At 39.7% G+C, this 21,805-nt stretch overlaps 2 protein-coding genes across 2 annotated transcripts; both read left to right on the top strand.

Annotated features, from left to right (window-relative positions):
- The first annotated feature begins 1,783 nt into the window (after window positions 1–1,783).
- On the top strand, window positions 1,784–9,778 carry ttll10 (tubulin tyrosine ligase-like family, member 10). Its single transcript, XM_087834221.1, has 11 exons — window positions 1,784–2,111; window positions 2,331–2,454; window positions 2,645–2,763; window positions 2,986–3,112; window positions 5,434–5,519; window positions 6,635–6,821; window positions 7,212–7,383; window positions 8,100–8,240; window positions 8,633–8,749; window positions 8,825–8,918; window positions 9,151–9,778. Exons 1-11 carry the CDS (start codon window positions 1,868–1,870, stop codon window positions 9,564–9,566), a joined length of 1,827 nt encoding a protein of 608 aa, XP_087690347.1. The 5' UTR covers window positions 1,784–1,867; the 3' UTR covers window positions 9,567–9,778.
- An 860-nt stretch (window positions 9,779–10,638) lies between these two features.
- LOC102786134 (putative pleckstrin homology domain-containing family N member 1) lies at window positions 10,639–21,803 on the top strand. Its single transcript, XM_006785740.3, has 11 exons — window positions 10,639–10,825; window positions 12,914–13,019; window positions 13,629–13,775; window positions 14,081–14,167; window positions 15,217–15,304; window positions 15,396–15,532; window positions 15,630–15,776; window positions 19,249–19,335; window positions 19,774–19,849; window positions 19,961–20,037; window positions 21,272–21,803. The coding sequence occupies exons 1-11, from the start codon at window positions 10,731–10,733 to the stop codon at window positions 21,401–21,403; spliced, it is 1,179 nt and encodes a 392-aa protein (XP_006785803.3). The 5' UTR covers window positions 10,639–10,730; the 3' UTR covers window positions 21,404–21,803.
- The last annotated feature ends 2 nt before the right edge of the window (window positions 21,804–21,805 follow it).

Below are 21,805 nucleotides of genomic sequence, written 5' to 3'. Positions count from 1 at the left end.
ATGGTTGCATGTGTGCTGGGTCTAAAAGGTACCCACCCCTGTCAATTATCAGGCTGTTTGGAGGAAGAGAGAAGATTATGCATAATTGCCAGCCATAGCTGGGCCTGGGTGTTTCCCCAGAGTCAAATCACTGAGACAGAAGGTGATTAGTGGATTTGCCATGCGAGCAGACTAATGCTATGTTGCTCAACTGCATACCTGCTGCTGGATTTGGCGCTAGACTTTATGATTAATGATGATGTCTGGAAGTATCAAGAACGATTCGCCTTGGATGAAGTAGTTTTACAATAAATTAATGTTCACATTAAATTGTGTCTTAGTTTAATGGGATACTTGGGTTTATTTTTATTACTTAGATTTCTAACTTAAATTGTGTAAACTGGACCTAAAGATATAGGGTAGCCCACAGGTAGGACGATGTCTTATATAGCACTTACTCAGTACTTATTCACCCATTGATATAAGCACTTTATTCTTCTACATCTTAATGGTTGCTATGTACTATTCACACACGCAAATTTGACCCAAGTTACACTTTGGCCAGACTGGAGTAGCCAGAGCTCAAGCCACCAGCCTTCAGATCAGCAGATGACCTGCTCTACCTCCTGTCCTACAGACAACCCAATGTAAAAGATGGAGACCGGTGTATCTAAAGCAAACCAGTCCCCTGAAATGATTTCTTTTAGATGTTAATGACACTGAGCCAGTTGAGAACACTATTTTACTTACCAGGCCACCCTGGAAAACTGGCAAATCCATTTTGATTGACACAGTGCTCTCATGTTACCATAGGGTCCACACAATAGAGGCTTACGGGCAATAAATAATGAATGAAGCTAAACTTAGATGTCCGGTTGGTGTGGGATACACAATCTTGACTTGTTAGTTTGTGTTGTAAGATTCAATCTACGAGTAGCAACTGTTGCCAAGGGTCCCATTACCCGAGTAACTGGTGATTGTTTACATTACTAGTTGGTTTTCTTGCTTTCATTGTGCGACACTGTGGCTAACTTTAGACTAAACTGCTGACAGACCATGTGATTGCGCCCCTGTCGAGTCTGTCCTTCAGTCTGTGGGTTTAACTGTTTGTCTTGGCCCTGCAGTTGGACTATAAGGTTGAGTGCACTTGGCAGAAGAAGAGTAAGCTGACAAGTTTTTCAGGGAGCCCTGATGTCTGTGTGTGTGAAGCTGTAGTTGCAGGTAAACCGTTTTATTTTTGAATAGCTGTAGTAGTTCTGCTCCTGCTTTCCAACATAAATACCTACGTACATTTATGTTACTCACACAAAACAACAGTAAAAGGACTAACAGAGCTAATTTCTTATTAAACCACAGCAAACGGTAAAGCCATACTATGTATCACATTTCCACTGCTACTATTTGCTGTTGGTACAGGAAGCAGGCCACCTAGGTACGCTTACTTCATTTTTTTTCTTTATTCACCATTTTCTAGAAGACCAGTGACATGATGCTGCAATTTCAGCATAACATAATTAGGCACATTAAACTTCACATGTCATCATATTGTAAGCTTTTGGAGGGAGATCACTTTAAAAGAGCAACTGACAAATTGAAGTTAAATTGGCAGTTTGGGCTGATGCGTAATTAAAATGCACTTCAGAAAGAGTATTTATTAAGTTAAGTTATTCTCTGCCATTATGAACCTGTTTGAAGTATGAACAGTGTGACACTCAAATAATATAACAGTAAAAAATATGCACATACCACACAGGGAAAACTCTACAGTAGTACTTTTCCTCTTGTTCCGCTCTGTCAACAGGATCACTGTGAATCAAAAGAGCTCCTCCCACTTTCTAATTATGGATCAATAATAAATTACCCCAGTGACCTTCGCCAGAGCAAAGAGATGTCATCAAAGTGCTCCGTGGATCCCTGCAGTTATGGCCAGGATACAGCAGAGACCAGACTGGAGAAGAAGCGAGGCCAAGAAAAGGAGGAAACAGAAGTTCCCTGTGGAAGCAGCCGGCCTGCAGGAAGTCTGAGGAAGGAGGGACCAGGAAGAGGACAGACACTGCCGCCACAGACACAGACTTGGAAAGAGAGACAGACATCTTCCCAATCGTCTGTCACCCAGGAGAGCCAAAGTGGAGGTGTGTGTGGAGTAAAGAGGGCGCCTTATTTTAAATTCTGTCCATAGGGTGATTTTTATTTTAGCACACAAAAATGCAAGTCTGCACATTTTAATCTAATAAAATAAAAACACTATAAGTCAAACAACTTAAATAATCCCCGGAATAGAATAGAATTTATTTCTTCTACCTTTCTGTTGTAAAGAAATGAATCGGTAATGTGTTGTGTTTGTGTATCAGGTCCATGTATAATGGCACAACCCGTCCAGAGGTCCAAGTTAAAGGACTTGTCAGGCAGGCAGATAGAGGAGCCGAGGGGGCCTGGGCCTTTTTACTTTTTTGGAGGAACCAACGGAGCTAAAATGTTAGTATGAATTATTTAATTTCAAAGTAACTGTTGTGGAGAAACGTATGGTGTGATGCTTGAATAAAAAATAGCATGGTATGTATTTTATTTGGGGCCTTTTGTCAGTCTAAAGCTTTTCTAATGTGACCCCTTCTTGTTTGTGGTGTGATTAAAGTCTAAGTGATTTCCTCTGGGACTTTTCCTTCAGAGTGAGCAATTACTGTGAGAGCAGAGGATGGAAGAGGATTTACAACAAGGACAGGGAGGATTTCAATCTCAAGTGGTGCGAGACCAAATCACCAGCCCAGTACTCTAACTTCAGAGAAGGTAGTGGGAATGCAGAGGATATCACGTAGAGCTGGTTTACGACGAGCCCCTGCAAAAAAATATGCAATCTTTGTTGCTTAGCTTAAGAGACAAAACTAAAAGTTGACATGCTAACTAACTAACATTTCATGGTTTGTTCTTAGTGAAAAGAAGTTTTATTGTATTCTGTTTACAGAAGGAAACTAATAATAAAAAAAATCCTCATTTTTTGTTCCCAGGCAGGCACCAGATTCCAGATGATGTACCAGATTCCCAATAACAAGGTGCTCACCACGAAGATCGGTCTCCTCAGCAGTCTTCAACAGTACGAGCGAGTGAGCAGCAGAGTCAGCCATGGTCAAGCACTTAGGTGAGCTGGACATTTATTTTCTTTTCTTTGTCTTTGTCTCTCTCTCGTATCCAAAATGGTTGTTTCTCTTAAAAGCAGACATGTATATCTCTGTTACCAAATTTTGCAGCTGTGTCAGATCTCCCAGCTTCTATCCGGTACGATTACTGTGGCTCAATAGAAGCCCCACTCTGTAAATAATGATTTAAAACCATATCAGCCTGTGAAACTATTTAATAAACACGCCAAGTAACCTCATCAGATATCCAGCCTCTCCATTGAATCACAGAAGCTCTGTGTCGCAGTTATATGCTGGATCTGTGGTTAATTATTAATAGTAAATTAGTTTGATTTTACAACCTGATTTTTTTTTTTACGTCATACTCGGCAAGGAAATACAATAGATTTAAAAACAGAAGCAAAGAGAGCGCCTGTACGCTCATAGAAACATGCAGTTAAAAAAAGCTTCACTTATAGTCACAAACATTAAAAATGTACTTCACTTTCAAAATTGGGATATGCTGAATGCTACGCAAAGTTATTGTGCAAACATCTGTGTCAGAGCAGGAAGTATTAGATGTTAGATGTAAACTCTGATACTAACCTAATTTATATGGTAAATGACGTCATGTACAGATGGATACTTTATCTTTGGTTACAGGGAAAAAACGGGAAAAAAAGAAAAAGGAAAACATGTATGAAAAGGAAAAAAGTCTCCCAACCATTGCCCCCCAAAACTAGAGCTAAAGAAGGACAAAGCTAACAGTTTCTTAAACATGCAATACATTTTTTATTTTTTTTGTTTTTTTATTTTACTGCATCAGTGTGCATCGCAGAGGCCTCTGTATCAAGCTTAGTTCTGTAAGTCCAATTCAATTCAATTTTATTTATATTGCAACAAATTACAGCAACAGTCACCTCAAAACACTTTATATTGTAAGGTAAAGACCCTATAATAATACAGAGAAAACCCCAACAATCATATGACCCCATATGAGCAAGCGCTTCAACGATAGTAGGGGAAACTCTCTTTGACGTGAAGAAACCTCCGGCTGAACCAGGCTCAGGGAGGGGTGGCTATCTGCCGCGACTGGTAGGGTGTGAGGGGAGGAAGACAGAACAAAACACGCGCTGTGGAAGAGTTAATAATAACTAAAGATTAAATACAGAGGTGTATAAACACATAGTGAGTGAAGAAGACACTCAGTCGATCATGGGAAGCCTCAGCAGCATAGGCCTATTGGAGCATAACCAAGGGAGGATTCAGGCTCACCTGATCCAGTTCTCACTGTAAAGTTTATCAAAAAAGTAAAGTTTTAATCTTAAAATTAGAGAAAGTGTCTGTCTCCCAAATTCAAACTGGGAGCTGGTTCCACAGAAGGGGTGCCTGAAAGCTGAAAACTCTATCTCCCATTCTTCATTTAAATATCCGAGGGACCACAAGAAAGCCTGCAGTCGTAGCACGCAGTGCTCTATTGGACTGATACGGTACTATGGGGTCTTTAAGAGGGGCCTGATTAATGAATACCTTGTATGTGAGAAGAAGGATTTTAAATTTGATTCTGGATTTAACAGGGAGCCAATGAAGAAAAGCCAATATGGGAGAAATATGCCCTCTCTTTCTAGTCACTGTGTGCGCTCTTACTGCAGCATTTTGGATCAACTGTAAGCTTGTCAGGAAGTTTTTAGAACAGCTTGATTATAATAATAGTCTATCCTAAAAAGTAATAAATGCATGAATTCGTTTCCAGCATCGCTCTGAGATACGATGTTCCTCATTTTAGAGATATGACACCTTAGAGATAAAAACTATGAACACTGAGTTATTTTAACCAGCTGTTCAGCTTTTAATGTGAATATGTGAAATTATAGTTACAAATATTAAGATTAGAGTACTTCAGTTTCTACAAAAAGAATTAAATGTATATAAGTGGAATTTTATACTAATGCTGGAAAATGTTTCAGTGCTAGTGAAGATGTGCAATAATGGACTATTATACCAGTATATAGCAGGAAATATGCCATATTTTAGACTATGTGTGTGTTTTTAGATTTTTATTTATTACAAACTTCCTTCAGTTCTTCAGAAAAATCCATTTGCATATATGTAAAGCTTGACTTAATGATTTGAAATTATGGTATGACTGAGGTTTGGAATAAATCTGAACATATGCCGCAAACGATGGATGAACAGAACATATGAATGTTGCTGTGGTACACCAAAGATTTTGTATGTTTGTGGCCTGACTTTCTTTTTTGCCTCAAGGCCAGTTTTCCCGCAATCCATGGCACCGACATCCATGTGGGCTTCCTTGTTCGTTTTGTTCTGTTGTAATTTACAGGAGGCTGAAAATGGAAGAGTTCATACCCACTACTTTGCGCATGGATGTGAGGGAAGAGAGAGAGGCTTTCTTTGCCCAACAGGAGGGTAACTGACATCTTACCTAACTACAACAACCTTTTACACATTAGCATTTTGATGCAACAATAACAGTACTGGTTGAACTGGAACATCCTTTAGTTTGCATGTTTAAAATGAGATCAATCAAACTTGAAATGCATGTTGGGTCACGCATCCAACATTGAAGAGAAAGAGAATCGTTTGTCCTGCGTAGCATTAAGACAACAGTCGCCTTGGTGAGTGTTTAATCAAGAGGCTGTGGACGCTGGAAAATAATGCACTTCACCTCCCATAAGGCCCTGATAAAATCACCAGGGGAACATGCTGTTGCCATAGAGATGAGTCAGCAGAGGGCAGGGCTGAGACACAAACACAAGGAGAGAGGTGCTGCAGGATCTGAATGCTAAAGAAAATAGATTTAATATTAAAGTTGACATTTTCATGGTAAGCATTGAGGATGAAATTGATTTTTAACACCCACTGTAGTAATTACCGGCACCCGGCATAATGAGAGTAGTTGTGCACGGGTTTTGACAAACACGTTTATCACTAAGTAAACAGGACAAGAATATAGACAGCTGCTTTAGATCTGTTGGTGATGGATGAATTTGTGGAAAAGAAGAAAAAAGGACAGAACCAACTCTAATAGACGTGCATGTAAGAGTTAAAGACAGTCGATGCTGGCATCACTTTTAAAACAGCGTATTGACTGTTTTTAAAAAAAATTAGAAATTGAAATTTTGCATCATAATTTTTATTGACTGCAGTTCACAATATGTTCTGAGCTTTTTTACGTCTTTATTTTCATAATGATATGACATGTAGTGGACTAGAGATCATATTCCACTACAACATATAGAAAAAAAAGGAAATACTCAGACTCACATTTCAGATTTAAACATGTGCTAAAGAGGTGAAAAGTAAATACAACACACTTGTGTGCAATCCAGTTTTCCCACAACTGTGCTTGAGTGCAACTAAAGCACGATTTCACGGAATCAGATTTTACTGGTGAAAATGACAAATGCCTCAATGCAGGATTAAGCCTTGAAGGGTTAGAAACAATACAGATACGGAAACTGTCAGGTGGAAAGCTCAGTTCCTGTGACACCCCGTTAATTTAATTTTGTCACTGTCGCCAGGTGTGAGCAACAGTGAGAGCCGCATGTGGATCTGTAAGCCTACGGGTATGAACCAGGGAAGAGGGATCTTCCTTTTGAAAAGCAAGGAGGACATAGCTGCCTTCAGACTGAAGCTGAAGCACATGGAGGACCGCCGGTTCAACAGGAAAATGCATTACCGCCAGCCTCAGGCTTACGTCGTTCAACAGTTGGTGAACACAGGATGTTAAGATTAATATCACCCACACTTGCAGTTCCCAGAGGAGCAAGCATATTATTCTATTTTTGTGGCTTGAGTGCCTGCTATTCCTGGTTTTTAGGATTGGCACATGGTTTTAAAAGCATCAACAGGCTTCAAAAAACCTTTAGTTTTGGGTCTCTGATTCAGTTGTCATTTTGCAGTGCTGTTCTAAAATAACATGAACATAAGTAACAGTAGCCAATGATAAGGAACCATAAAAACAATTCTGTTGTACTACAGGTTGTTTAGTCAACCATCTGTCATTCATTTCTTACTGTCAGCTTCAGCTTCTTGCTGTCAAACGCAGCCTTTGAAGGGGTTTGTGCGATTGAATGCAGACCTACGATTTGTCCTCAGTTACATCCAGAACCCGCTGCTGCTGAAAGGGAAAAAGTTTGACGTGCGCTCCTACCTTCTCATCGCATGCACTGCACCTTATGTGGTCTTTTTCCGTCATGGTTACGTGCGACTGACTTGTGACCTCTATGACCCCACCTCCAAGAACCTTTCTGCCCACCTGACCAACCAGGTAGACCTCTAATCTAGATAGACTCTGCGAGAATATGAAGGGTTAACTGGAAGATCAAAGTCTAAACGGTTTTACAATCATCTGCTTGGAAATCAGACAGCTGTTAAAAAATGTGGTGAATGGGGGAAGCAATTAGAAAGCAGGTCCTTCCAGTGGAGCTTGTAACAAACACTGGTGTCCTGAAACAATGTGCCATCTTCCGTATATGCTAAGAAATGAGTCCTGGCTATAGCAGAAATGTATATATAGGAATAGAAACCAAAATGACACTTTACATCATCACTGTTTTAACTAGAGCGGTATGTCTTTGAAATGTTATTTACAAGCATTTCCACAGACAGACCAGATCAAATTCAGATTCACTTTATTGTCTACATTTAGCAAAACACACAAGTCACTGTAATTGAACCATTACACTAGCAAAGGATTTTAACCTTGGTTTATTTTGTATTTTAGCTTGAATCACACATTAGTTTAGGTTTTACTTTCGGTGGTGAATTTTATGTGAACATCAGATATTAAAGATGCTAAACGTGTTTCAGCTGGAAACAGCAGTCTGATGTCAAAATTATTGCTAGAGGGACACTCATGTCTGTCTTTTTTACGCTACATGTCTTCATTATTTCCAGATCAAGCTTTTTGTTTTGGCACAAACTTGCTACCTGCCTCTGCTCACATCTTCGTGTGTCTCTGGTCCCCCTGCTGTTCGTTTGCAGTACATGCAGAAGAAGAACCCTCTTTACAGCCAACTGAAGGAAGACACTGTGTGGTCCATGGAGAGCTTCAACGCCTACGTCAACGACAGGTTTCAGGCTGCAAAGGATCTGCCCAGGGACTGGGTGCTGGGCGCCTTTGCAGTGAGTGCAGTGTTGTAGCTCTCAGGGACCAATTACAATTATAATGATGGTTTCTGGCACATGCAGCTAATTGAGATTGTGGTTAAGTTTGGATGCATCATCTCATCGCTAAAATGAGATGTTACATGTGATGGGGTTTTTTTTTTTTACAGTGCCCTGCAGATTGGTCGGTTCATTTTTGGCGTTGTGTCTCACACACACACACACACACACACACACACACACACACACACACACACACACACACATTTCTTTGACTTAAATGAAGCTTGACCTATATGCAGTAGTGAGGAACTTTAATTAGTTGAAGTGAAACAAACCAGCCATTTATACAAAAGTCGTAAAATCATTCTGATGCCTAATGAACAACTTTCTTTCTCCCTGATATTCAGAAGCGCATGCAGCAGATCATGAGCCAGTGCTTCTTAGCAGTCAAGTCTAAGTTAGACTGCCGCCTGGGGTTCTTTGACTTGATCGGCTGTGACTTCTTGGTCGATGAAGACTTCAAAGTGGGTAGGACATTTCTGGTAATGTGAATGCAAACAGTGTTTAGCATGTGCATTGAGTGTGTGCATTCCTGATAGGTGTGGCTGCTGGAGATGAACTGCAATCCAGCTCTCCATACGAACTGTGAGGTGCTAAAGGAGGTGATACCCAGCGTGGTTGTGGAGACACTTGGTGAGTTCTGGAAAAACAAACAGCACGTTTCGCAGGCCCCAAACTCAAATTCAGCATATGTTTGTATTAATACCACTCCACCAAAGATGTTCTCACATTTTGTTTAGTGTTTAACTGGCATAGTCACAGTTCCCTTTATTGCACATGTTTGCTAATTAGGCTGATGTGTTGTAACACCCAAAAGTGTTTTTTCAATCTATAAGTGTGTCTGTTGTTTTATGCCCTTCTCTAGATTTGACTCTGGAGATCTTCAGGAAGATTCGTGGCAGGCAGAAAATTTTTCCTTTGGTCAGTCAGAGGGAGTTTGTGCATCTCTATAGTGCTTTTTCCACTACAGAGAAGTCTAGCACGGAATTGCAGAAAAACACCAAAGATGTACAGAAAACTGAACCCAGAAGATTTATGTGTGGAACAGAGGAAAAAAGTGTTCCCTCGGCATCCCCTGATAATTCTGCGAATGATTCAGCACTTCCAAAACGAAGGAGCAGGTCAATGAGTGGCCACCGTCCCACCAGCACTTCACAAAATCATCATGAGTCAGGGCATTCACATTATACAGCTAAACTCAAGCTAAGCAAAAGTACTTTGAATCATCATTTAAAGGCTGGAAATGACCATCACATCCCCTTCATCACTAGCTCTGAGTGAGTGAAGCTCTACCTGTCTGTGGCTCTCCTGGGACACAGTACCTTACAGTATTGAACATGTGGAACAATTTAGGATACGAAGAGTTTAGTGTAGAAAAGAAAAGAGGAACTGTGACAGTATGCAGACAGCTGTGGTATAAAAAGCCTTTGGTGCTTTTTAAAGATTTTAAGAGAAATACTCTGGAAAATGCGTCAATAAAGAATGTATTCATCATCAACAATATCTTCTGGCTTCTTTTTTTGTCCTGTTTGGTAAGGAAGGTGTGGCGAAGAGAACCCATGTCTTTTCTTTGTTAGTGCATGCATACAACATTCATTCTCAAATCAAAGGGTCTGGTAGAAAATGCATCAGTGAGTCATCTGACATGAAGTTGCATCAGCAGAGCAGCTTCTGATCTGTGGAAAGTCACTCAGACGTGATTGTGTGCAAACCCTCCCACCACCTTACTGCAACTTTAACCAGGAAGATCAACGCAAGGCTCCACTCTACAGTTGTTGTAGCTTGTTTTGACTGCAGCCCTTTACCTCTCTGTGTCATAACTCATAATTATCTCTCTTGGCTACTCAGAGTCAAGTTCAGCGCATGTAAACTAGACAGGCATGGCCCCATCTTTCCCAATAAGATAACTGCTTCATCCACACGTTTCACAACAAGGAGGGAGCTTGTCTTATCAGGAGGTATGATAGTTTTTGACCTTCATCTGGTCGGCTCGTCTTTTTGTGACAAAACAGTTTTTATTTATCACGCTGATACATCAGCAGGTTCCCAGCGTAAGTTCAGAGTGTGAAATAGGAAGCTGCTCAGTCATCTGCCGACGGCCAACTGACAGGAAGGAAGGAACAACTACTACGCTGCGATTCAACAAAAAACTGCCACTTTTGTCTTCAATTCCTCTTCAAAAGCTTTTTGTTTTCTGGGCTCTGTGGAAATACACACTGAATGCTGGCAAAAAGGGGGAACTAGAGCTTAGCAGCACCCCGCCTCCTCATCCCCTGCTCCTGTGCACAATATCCTCTTCTAAACCCACCCCCCCATTTTTTTTGCTATCTCTTTGGTTTTAATGAGGCACGCACAAACTGTTTGGATGATTGTCTAGACAGATGGTGCTCAGTGTGTGGAACAGAAGCTGAGACGAGGTAAAGAGGGACAGACTCCTTCTCCGTCATGGGATGCTGCAGTGTGACCCAGAGGCATACTGGAGTGGACGAGGTGGGCCCTGATGAGATTGAGCTCCTGGAACTCTCTGGAGACAATTTAGGGTAAGACACAAATGCAAGATTAGTGTTTGAAGCTAGGAGCTGTTCAAAAATAAAACACAATTTTATTTCACTGCATTTTGATCCTGCAACAAAAGTTAACTATATAAATAACAGTTAACAGAACGGCAACGTGTGAATTTCACTCAGTATTTTTTTGAGTGTATCTTTAAAGTCACTTTAAATGTGGTTTTTCTGTGTTTTGGAGGAAGCGGTGGCACGCTGTAAAGTGAAAAGAGAGCTGCTTCTCTTTCAACACCTGCGGTTTTCTGTGGCATTTCATTCTTGACATTTTCAAGGTGATAATGTAAAACACAAGTATAATCCTTTTCAGCACTGCAGCATATTCAGTGTTATCATGTACAGGATATACCACACACACTACATGCTTGGCTTTAAAGTAACAGGATGTGTTGTCACACAGAGCACTTTAAACTTTAAAACTGGATTTAAATCCAACAAGAAAAAGAAAACAAAAACTGCAGAACAACCAATGACATGCGTTCGATTTCTGCCCATCAGCACCTCATGGAGACACAAGACAGGAGAGCTAATTGGCTCCTATTTACTCAACATGAACTTGGGTGCTCAGTGATGCTGCACTGATGTGATTAGCAGATTACTATAAGACAATGGTTGAAGCATGGAGGGGTTTAATACAGAGTAAGGGCGGGACAAATCCCCTCTCATTCAAAGGCTGGGGGATTAGCAGAAGCTAATCACTGCAGGAGCTTCTGCTCCTTATGTGTAGCTCTTTAATTATAACTGCTTATAAGGCAAGCCACTTATGTTTGTATTTCATAACACACACAAAAGTGTGTGTTTCAAAGATGTCTTAGAATGTGCGCTTGCTAGCTACTGACTGGCTCAGTATACTGATGCTGACCTTGTTTATATACAAGAAAATAATGCAATTTCAGGAGAACCTGCTTAACTAGTGCCGTCACTAGTATGATAATAGCAAAAACTTCTATAACGTTTAATCACCAGATGAGTTAGATCAGTAAATATCTAACAGTAATAACAACTTCAAGTCAGTTTATATTTAAACTTGACTTTATGTCCCCAGCCATGATTGTTTTTGTGTTGTTTCAGAGTTCCAGGTTTATTTACATGGCTTCTTGAACACACTCAGTAATTATATTACACAATCATAATATAAAATGTGAAGTTGAACTATGTGCAAAATCATTGACGCGTTCAAGAAACCAGTTTAAACTTTGTGTTATGGCACGTCATCCTGCCGGAAACAGCCTTTAGAAGGTGTCTATACTGTGGCCATACCGGGTCAGCAATATGTGGTTATATGTTATATATGGTTATACCACCTGCCTCAGTCATTTGATATGTTTCTCAGAAAATGAGTTTTGATTGATTGACAGTTTTCAAGCATGTGGTCATATATACAAAATAGAACTAAAAAGAGCATATACATGAAGAAAAATAAAGTCCTCTAGTGCTCGAAAATGAGCAGGAGGAACCAACACTTATGAACTCCCATCCTATCACACATTTATAGCTCAGTCATATAGTTGTGCAGCTAGTTCCTGGGTAGGTTTAATACATTATATAACAACATTATGTAAAACATACAAAAATATCTATACTGAAAACACCTCTTGTAGCTTAATGCTCCCCCTCAATCAATCTATCAAACATATATTTATACATTGATTTAAATTTCTGGCAATGTGGACAATGCTTGTGCTTAGCCATTTTACAATGTTCTTAAATATTATTGTATATTTCAATTACAAGGACCTATTATTTTTTTCCTGCAAGTACAAGTAGTCAGCCTGCTCTAAGAGAGAGGATAACCCTCTTATGGCCATAACAGGCACAAATTGTTCAATTGCTTCATGGCCCAGTATTAGATAAATTAGAATTATTTTAAAATGTGAATGGTCCAAAGTCAAAATTTAACTTACTTCTCAAACAATAATATGAAATCATATCTACTTCCTTTCAGCTCTGCATGACTATACTCAAAAATCGACCATTTTCGCATGCATGCTAATTGTCAGTACAGTTATGACTAATGCATTAAAGTGTTTGTACCTTCATTGAGCAAGAGTGCGTGTTTGTTTTCAGTGTGTGGAGCCTGGGAGAAACCAGACTTCAGCTGTCTGTGAGGAACAGCAGAGACGAGCAGCCCCAGCCACCATGCAGACCTACAATACCACACCTGGAACAAGAGGTTGCTATGTGTGTGTGTGTGCTGCGTACTTGACAAATAAACATCTTGACACTTTGATCGTGCACTTTTCAAGGTCAGAGCATGCTGTGTGGTTGAGTCTGAATTAACACTTGTAGTGCTCAGCCGGGGTGAGACGAGACCTCGTGCGCTGTAGGAATTTCCAATGCAACGGTGACATATTCTGCATTCCCCTTTGGTGTGATTCAAACTTTACAGGAAATATACAAGAGAGGAAACATTGCTAGATAAAGCTTTGTTCTCAGACTTGATTCAACTCTTACACTTTACCTCTGTATTTGTTCCCTAAAGACAGACACAAAGTTTGCCTAAAGACAGTGATTCAAGCCTTGCAATGGTGAAATACATTCAGGTTTGCTGTGTAATGCATGACTCTGTGGAACATGTGCCCATGTGTTAATACTGACTATAAATAAATACAGTGATATGAGACAGTGGGAAGGGGGAAATGGCCACCCATAGAATTTTTTTTTAAATTCTCTCTATTTAAGAGAAAATCTTGCAGCTTTTAACACTGCTGTCAAAGACAGACAAAAATAAGACACATGAAATGAGCCACAGACATGGGGTGATATATTTTTGTGTCTCTAGGTGGTGCTGTGGGGAAAGAGCAGAGATGAGCTCCACCAAAGGATATACTCCCAACAGCCAATCAGGGGCTGGGAGGGCCAAGCTGCCCACATGTATGGAGAGATCATCCACTCCTCACTGGTGTCTCTCTACATCAGCTACACACGGGTAATATGGTAACACACAAAAGGAGTGAGAAATTTAATGTGTGAGACAGTCCTTGGATTTAGACGCGGCTCTAAAATCAGCAACAAAATAAAAGTTTTTTTTAATTGCTGCAAGAAGAAAAATCACATTTAAATTAGTTTAATTAGTTATAAATTAGTTAAATATCATAAACAAGTCACTTAGCAGGGATCCATACCCATCGTTTGGCCCTATCCTGTAAAGTCATTTTAACTTTTTGTGTTTTTGTGGCCCTTTTAAAAAAAAGCAATGAAAATGATTAAATCCTGTGAATTGTGCCTCTGCAGGAAACCCGAGAACACTTCCTGGTTTTGTTCTCTTTCCACCTACTCATCCTTTCTCTGGACCACTCTCGGCAAGACTTTGTTTATGAGGTATTCTTTATACTTTTTAAGACGTGTGGTTAGAAATGCTATGTTAGCAGACGATCACTGGAAAACTGAAGTAAACATATTCTTTCACAGAAGTGAAAACCTTTATTGGATTAGTGTAGTGTAACATAAAACTAAAAGTGGGTGTTAATGATAAAGCTGCGGGGTGTTGGAAATTAAATCACGGGCTGTCATTTGTGCCCTGCAGAAAACAGCTACAACAGAGCATTTTTAACTCATTCTATGAGGACCCCAAGCCAAACTGGTCGACATAAACAACAAACGTTTTAAACATGATATCAGCTTAAAAGTGGGATCACACACTACATGTATGTGTATTTAAATTCTAGTGGGGGTTGTTCCTTATGAGGGGGTCGTTGACCCAGTGCTAGCCTTTTACGTCATCACATGAACCAAGGTGTGGAAAAAGGCATGGGACATTACCACTGCTGAAGCCACTGTGAAACCTTACCCCTCCCAGTCTACTGAGGTTACCTAATGGAAGGCTCTTTAGATCCTTGTGTTGTACATGCACATGCCTTTTTTCACACATTGGCTTTATTAATAATGAAAAATTCATTCATTAACTTATTAAATTGTCTCTTGTGATCAGAAAATTGTATACTGTAACTTTAGACCCTAGTCATAATACCATGCATCAAGCTGCATTCAAACAGGTTAGAATTTTACTTCCAAGTTGCAAAAGGTGAAAATAGAATGATTTAAGTTTTTATTTCCAGCTATGGTTCAAGTCCCAAATATACTGTCAAACTTCTATAATGCAGCTATTCAGATCTACTGTGCCTGCCACCTTCCCAAACACCTTTCACTTTTTTTTAATGAAAATCTCCAAACTTTCTAGGGTGAACATGAGAATTATGTTTTGAAAGTGTAGAAACACAATAAAGCTGCAGGAACTTTTAGGGATCAATGTCCTAAATTTGTAAATGTTGGGTTTTGTTGTTAGGCAATTTCTGCACTGCAATCTTAATACAGGAATCTAATTGCTGGTGTTATTCATTTCTTTAAGTTTGTCTTCATTTATCTTGCAGGGCATTCTTCCCCTTTCTGGACTTTCCTTCCAAGTTGTCTCTCTGGACTTGGACGCGTCACATTCGCCACACATGTTTGAAATCAGCAGTGAGTCAGTGGAAATTACAGAGTTCAACTAAGACGTGCAAAGCAGTGTGAAAAACTAAGCATGATTTATGCTGTTCCCTCTTCTATCCAGGTCCAGTGATGGACTCCAAGGTGTTCACATGTGCCAGTGCGGCAGAGCTACAGAAATGGATGCAGCACGCAGAAGACAGAAGATACAAGGCCATGATCCAACCTATGAGTCCCTCCCACTGCGCTCTCTCCTATCTAGTACTAACTAACTGTTGCACTGCATCTGGTTACAACTGTACCAAAGTATTGTAGTTACATGCCAGTAAAATACACTGTGCACATCTTTCTCTTCTAGTTACCGTGTGATGAGAACTGGAAAAGAGAAGAACTGAAAAAATACTTACTACAAGCTCCAATATGGCAATGGGAGGGCTCGCCCATACAGCACATGGGTCAGCCGAGCTACGTATCTATTGTCCACATCATCAACACACAGAGACAGGTAGTAAATACTCTTCAACGTCCTCTGAAAGTTTTCTGTAACATATTTTTAAAACATTTTTTTGTGTGTTGACATATTAAACTAAAGATGATCAACTATTTGGCAGGCACAAAAATCACCAAAATTAGACAGTAGGGCAATTTCCATTTAGATCATTAAATAGAAACTTGACTTCTTTTTTAAATCCTAATAAAAATGAGCTTGTTTTATTAGAATTATAAAATAGTCTTTGAAAAGCATGGAAAGACATTTGCTTCTGACTTCTTAAAGGCCTCAGAAAAGTGTAAAGAGCCCTATTTTCAGTACTCTTTCCTTCTACATTTACCACATGATGCAAGTTGAACCGTAATTGACAAGAGCACATATTTCCCCTCAGCTCCTAAAAGAAGGATGTGCAACCTTGTTCTCTATCACCATCAGTGTTGGGACTAACGCGTTATTAAGTAACGCGTTACAGTAACTACGTTATTATTGTGGTAACGAGCACGGTAACTAGTTATTATGCCAAAATCAGGAACGCGTTAGTCGTTACTGGGATTTAGATAGGGTCGTTACTCGTTACTTCGTGTGGTGGCTATCGCGGAGCTTCCACAGATTCAGTAACATTAGCAAGTGGTGGAGGCCAGCAGGTGGATGAGGGAAAGTGGAGGCAGAAGGAAAAGAGACCCGAGGCGGCCGCTGGTCCAAGTGTGAACTGAACTTCAGGTAAGAAGTTATGACCTGCAGTCTATCTGGGTCAGATATAAACCAAGTTTAGGTGGAGTTTATTTTTGTTATTCTGACTTTTTCCGTACTGCGTGCTAGCTAGCATGACGGAGTTTCTATACAGCTGGGTGGGTGCTATGAAGTTAATGTTGAACTTTATTTTGTTCATAAGTTATTAGAGTTGCCCCGTCTGGTATTCAGAGAAAATAATACGCGTTTCTTATTGAGGTGAAAAGGAACAGTTTGTCCCGTAATTCAGCTACAATGAAAAAGGCACAAAGCTGGAGTTATTCTGTGTCTTTGCTGCACAGCTGCCTCTTCTTCTTTCATTCTCCCCCCTCCCTCTCCCGTTTCTACTTCAATCATGAAAACTGATCAATGATCAGCTGATCGGCTCTCTTGTTTGTTTATCGCCCACTTTGCGCCAGAAAGAGGAAACCAGCCGATGTCGCGTTAAACAACAGCAGCACGTTTAAGCTTGATCAGCTGTTGTTAGAACTTATTTAATATTAATTTCTAGTATCAGCTGATGTTTGCTGGAGCCACAGCTGCAAAATAGCTGCTGGTCATGATGTCGGTTTGGTTATCTGGTGAGAGGGAAACATGAAGATGAACCAGGAGATGTCCTTACTGAATCATCAGAGCTGAGCAGGTGATGGAGAAACAGGTTTACCTTTTAGGTGACATGAATGAGTTGAAGGGAAGTTATGAACTGATTCTGAGAGACAGATAACCCCAGGATCCTTTTTAGGTAGCTGACAGCTGGTAACTGTGCAGGGGCGGATCTAGCAAAGTTTTGCCAGGGGGGCCAGGTAGGGCATTAACAGGGAGAGGTGGGCACAAAGAAATACTTTTCTTTCTTATTCTCATTTAAAATGTCTCGCTTTTTAAAAATAATTATCTGAATCTTACAACAAACGATTGATAGATTGATACATATATACCATCAAAACAGTGAACATCACTGTCAGAACAGCGTTTGTTTTCATTCAAGGCTTTATGATTTTTCCTATAATGGCGGGCCGGTCTCTAGTCAAAATGCCCGGGCCGATTTTTTGTCCCCGTCCAGCCCTGTATGCAGCTCATCTGCAGTCTGGTGTTACTTACATCTTCCTATTCAGAAGGCAGAATTTCCGAGTTCTGAGTACAATCAAAGCATCACGACTGCAGTTTTTGTGTTGGATGTAAAAGGCGCACATGACGCTGTGACGTAGGCTAGAATCATGGCAGCAGTCAATGACGGTCCAGGCGTGGGATTTCTCTCGTGGAAATATGCACATTATCTTTTCCTTTCTATTGGTAGGTGGCACAGTGCACTTGTGGCAAGTAAGCAAGCTAGAAGACTGGCAAAGTTATGGAAGCAACACATTAACAAGAGAATTCTGAGTAAAACCAAAGTTACTTTCCCTAGTAACTAGTTACTTTGAAAGTAACGAGTAACTTGAAGTAACTGAGTTACTTTTGATAGAAGTAACTAGTAATGTAACTAAGTTACTATTTTAAAGTAACTTACCCAACACTGATCACCATGTAGCAGTTTTCACTCTTTTCAGCTATGATTTCTCATAAATATACATTGATACGTGTGCAATTAGATCTTCCAACAACTTAATGCAATCTCATAAACTTAGAATTAATCCAATTAAAAATACAGTCCTCCCACCATCTTGAATACAGTTGTTGAGATAGACATCGCTATTCCGCATAACTGCATTTTATATATGACTAGAGACCAGCCACCTGCGTAGGACATGTTAAAACTCGTAGGCATACGAATGCAGACTCATCATATGACAGATCATAGCTGTGTTTTATCATAAAGAATGTGACCGGCGTCTGGATAAAACGTCATTCTCTACATCATCAAATCAAGCATCATCTCTTGAACCAAAATATGGGTGTTTTAACACACAAAAACTTAAATATGCTTATTTATTCATGACATTTTCTCAATTATTTATTTCCAGCAGATTAGACATGTGACCCTGCCCTCCAGACAGCTGCCTAAGGCGGCTAAACAACAACAACAACAGCTGGTTATAAGCTAACATTATGTCAGCTAATGTTAGGGTGGAGTGTTCTAAAAACAAACAAAAGAAAAAAAAAACAGTTTTCTTCAGATAAACAGGTTGATATACATTCTCATTCACACCATATGAGAGTTTATTCACAAGTGTCCGAGTTAGATCTACTTCAAAAAAGTATCTCGAAAGCCAGCTAACAGCTGCTAACTGTGGCTAACAGAAGCTAAACAGTAGGTAGCAGAGACTAACATCAGCTAACAGCAAATAACATAGATCAATCCCAGATAACAGAGACTAACAGCCACTAACAGTGGCTATCAGCAGCATAAACAGAGATAAGAGATAAAGACAGAGATAACAGAGGCTAACCCCAGATTACAGAGGCTAACCCAGGATCACAGAGGTTTACAGCAGCAAAAACAGCTGCACTTACTGACAGAGAAGTTCAGGGTATCTTCAACAAGTCACTTCTCTGTCCCTGTCATGGGGCAGAAGTGAGATTCAGATTAATGTTGTTCTTTGTTCAGATTATTTAAAATGAACATGGGCAACAATTTCCATAAAGCTGCTCAATGCACAAAAAGTCTTTTCAGTCATCTCCAGGTTAGGTGATATTGCTCTTTTAACGACAAAAGGGGATAAAAATGTGATCGTCCTTTAAATTGGAAATATAACACTGTATAACAGGAAATGTGAGTATGCTCACATACAGTAACCAAGGCATGCTGGCTTTGTTCTTTTAGGGTCTCCAAGAAAGACTGATGGTACTCTTCCCTCAAGACATCGTGCTTCTATCTGTTGACAACAAGCGCCTGACTATAAGATATGAGGTACTGCAAAATTACTCTATGGGAAAAATCCATAATAACACCTTTTCTGCTGCTGTGACAGCAAAACTTCCCAGTGTCCCAGTAATTATGACATGTTCCTTGTTATTTTGGTAGGTAACATGGTAGTTCAAACTTTCTGCCTTCATCATTCAGTATCAGTATCTTTGTAGTAGAAAATTATTTCCAAAATAATGAACTAACTATTCTTTTTTCATTTTCGCTCGTATTTATATATACACTGTTAGAGAAGTAGATGCTCAGGCTTCAGACTGCTCTACATGTTTAGTTTCTGGCTGAGGTTTTAGACTTTCGTCTGTGTATGATGTGAGAGGAGATGTTGTTTATATGGTTATCTGTCTTTAAGCACAGAAGCCCAGCTCACCTGTTGTTAAAACCTTTAAAGCAGCAACAACTTGTCTTTTCTGTCATTTCTAACAGGGCAGGTTGCCCCGACAAAGTGTCAAAGCAGTTGAGAGGTCAGCCTTGCCTGGACGGCTGGAGTTTGAACTGATAGGTACACTCTACACATGTGGTATCTTTGTATTTTTAGTTAAATGCAGCGTTGGAAGGGCAAAAATAAATATGTGATTCATTTCATATAATCACTGTTTTTGTTTGGATTTAGGTGAACTGGTGGAGCCGCTGCAGGTCTCTTGTACCTGCATGGAGGATTATCAGAACTGGATTTTTCAGTTACAACAGGTTAGACATGATTGTATGATTATACATGTTTAATGAACCATTAAAGAATAATGTATGGGCTGTAACAGTGAAAGAGGCTAAACAGGTCAGGAGAGATGAAGGAGTCACAGGGAAGGTGATCATTTGCAGTCAGTTTGTGTAGGTTTAATTTTAAACATTATTATGTGCTTTTTATTTACATGAGTGAAAAATAAAGAAATTTTAAAAATACTTTTCTGTAAATTAATTTAAAAAACAGCCATGTAGCACTTTATCAGCCAGCAATACTCATTCACCGGACACTTCATTGGGTACACCTTGCTAGTTCTTCATGTCATAAATTCAACAGAGTGATGGAAACATTCGTCTGAGATTTTGTTCCATGTTAACATTATAGCATCACACATTTGCACAACTGTGGATAATAGAAGGCACAACTGTGAAATGTAGCCTCGTTTTTCTCTTCTTAGTCGACACGAGTGGCACCTGTTGCGGTCTTCTGCTGCTGCTTTCAGAGATGGTCTTCTGCATACATCGGTTGTAACTAGTGGTTATTTCCATGCTTGAAGCAGTCTGGCCGGTCTGCCCTGGCCTTTGGCATCAAAGACATTTTCTCCTTCTAGGATCATTCTCTATAATCCCTAGAGATGGTTATAATGGAAAATCCAGTTGAAATCACCTTTCTGATTCTGATGTTTAGTTTGCAAGTCATCTTGAACATGTCCACATGCCTAAAGGTGATTTGCTGATTAGATATGTGTGTTAACAAGCAGTTGAACATGTATATCTAATGAAGTGACCAACAAAGAGTTTTTTTGGCCTAAATGGTTTGCCAAGAGCACGAGCACATAAACATTCAAGAAAATTGTGGCATTAAACGCTACGTTTCCTTAGCAGTTGTAAAGTAGCTGCATAATAAAATACTTTCTAGAAGAAAACCTTCTATGAATACCACTGGCCGATCACATTTCTGCATAGTTTAGGCTTATGTGTGGTAGTCACTTGTTTTAGTTTGGTATGAAAATCAACTTGTATAAACTTGTTTGAGATTAAAAGCACATTCATGCAGCTATATTCAGCAACTCTGAAAGCAAAAGATATAAAAATGTTTATTTGGACACTCCTTAAGCATAGGCTTTTTAAAGTCCGTTGTTTTTCTAGAGTCAAGTAAACTGCTTGTCATGCAGAACATGACGTCTGGTGCTTTAACTGTGCGGCATATTTGCGTAAACAAGATTTTCTTTTTAATTTGCAGCCAGACAGAAGCAACTATATTACTGTGAGTCAACCGCCACCTCCGATAATGCCAAAGCTGCAGAGGAACAGGAAGGAGTCCCAGGAACCAATGCTAGCAGCCGACCCATATCACATCAATGGACGCGGCTGATTCCTCAGACGGGAGGAAGAGCCTCAAACGTCACTGTAATCATAAATTTGAAACATGTAGATAATTTGTACATATGTCTGGTATGTGCCACAACATGGAGGCAGAGCAGTGAAGACTTCTCCTTCTAATCTTTGATATATTGGGTTGATTTTGTCACTGTGAACAGACAGAACACAGCACTTAAAGCCGTTATTCATGTTGGGGGGTAAACTAGTCCTTGACCCAGTTTAAGAGCAGATCAGAGCTGAAGAAATGTTAGATGTAGAAACTGTAGAGTCTCAAAAATAGCTTAAACTTAGGGGTGAATAAACTGTAAATACCTGTATGTAGCTTTGTTTTACCTTTTCAAAATAAACTATATAATTTTTTTTTATTCCAAACAACATATTGTAAGGATCTGTT

This window comes from Neolamprologus brichardi, chromosome 20 (assembly GCF_056152115.1).
Source record: "Neolamprologus brichardi isolate AB-2024 chromosome 20, ASM5615211v1, whole genome shotgun sequence".
Taxonomy (NCBI): domain Eukaryota; kingdom Metazoa; phylum Chordata; class Actinopteri; order Cichliformes; family Cichlidae; genus Neolamprologus; species Neolamprologus brichardi.
The sequence above is the reverse complement of the archived record's forward strand: the minus strand, read 5'-3'. Positions and strand labels throughout refer to the sequence as shown.

Bases quoted from the DNA above. Each gene is read 5' to 3' on its own strand.
- LOC102786134 (XM_006785740.3), top strand. From the start codon at position 10,731: ATGGGATGCTGCAGTGTGACCCAGAGGCATACTGGAGTGGACGAGGTG. The intron at 13,776-14,080 runs GTAATATGGTAA...GTGCCTCTGCAG, and splicing joins TCTACATCAGCTACACACGG to GAAACCCGAGAACACTTCCT. The intron at 14,168-15,216 runs GTATTCTTTATA...TTTATCTTGCAG, and splicing joins GGCAAGACTTTGTTTATGAG to GGCATTCTTCCCCTTTCTGG.
- ttll10 (XM_087834221.1), top strand. From the start codon at position 1,868: ATGTCATCAAAGTGCTCCGTGGATCCCTGCAGTTATGGCCAGGATACA. The intron at 2,455-2,644 runs GTTAGTATGAAT...CTTTTCCTTCAG, and splicing joins GGAACCAACGGAGCTAAAAT to AGTGAGCAATTACTGTGAGA. The intron at 8,241-8,632 runs GTGAGTGCAGTG...CCTGATATTCAG, and splicing joins GGGTGCTGGGCGCCTTTGCA to AAGCGCATGCAGCAGATCAT.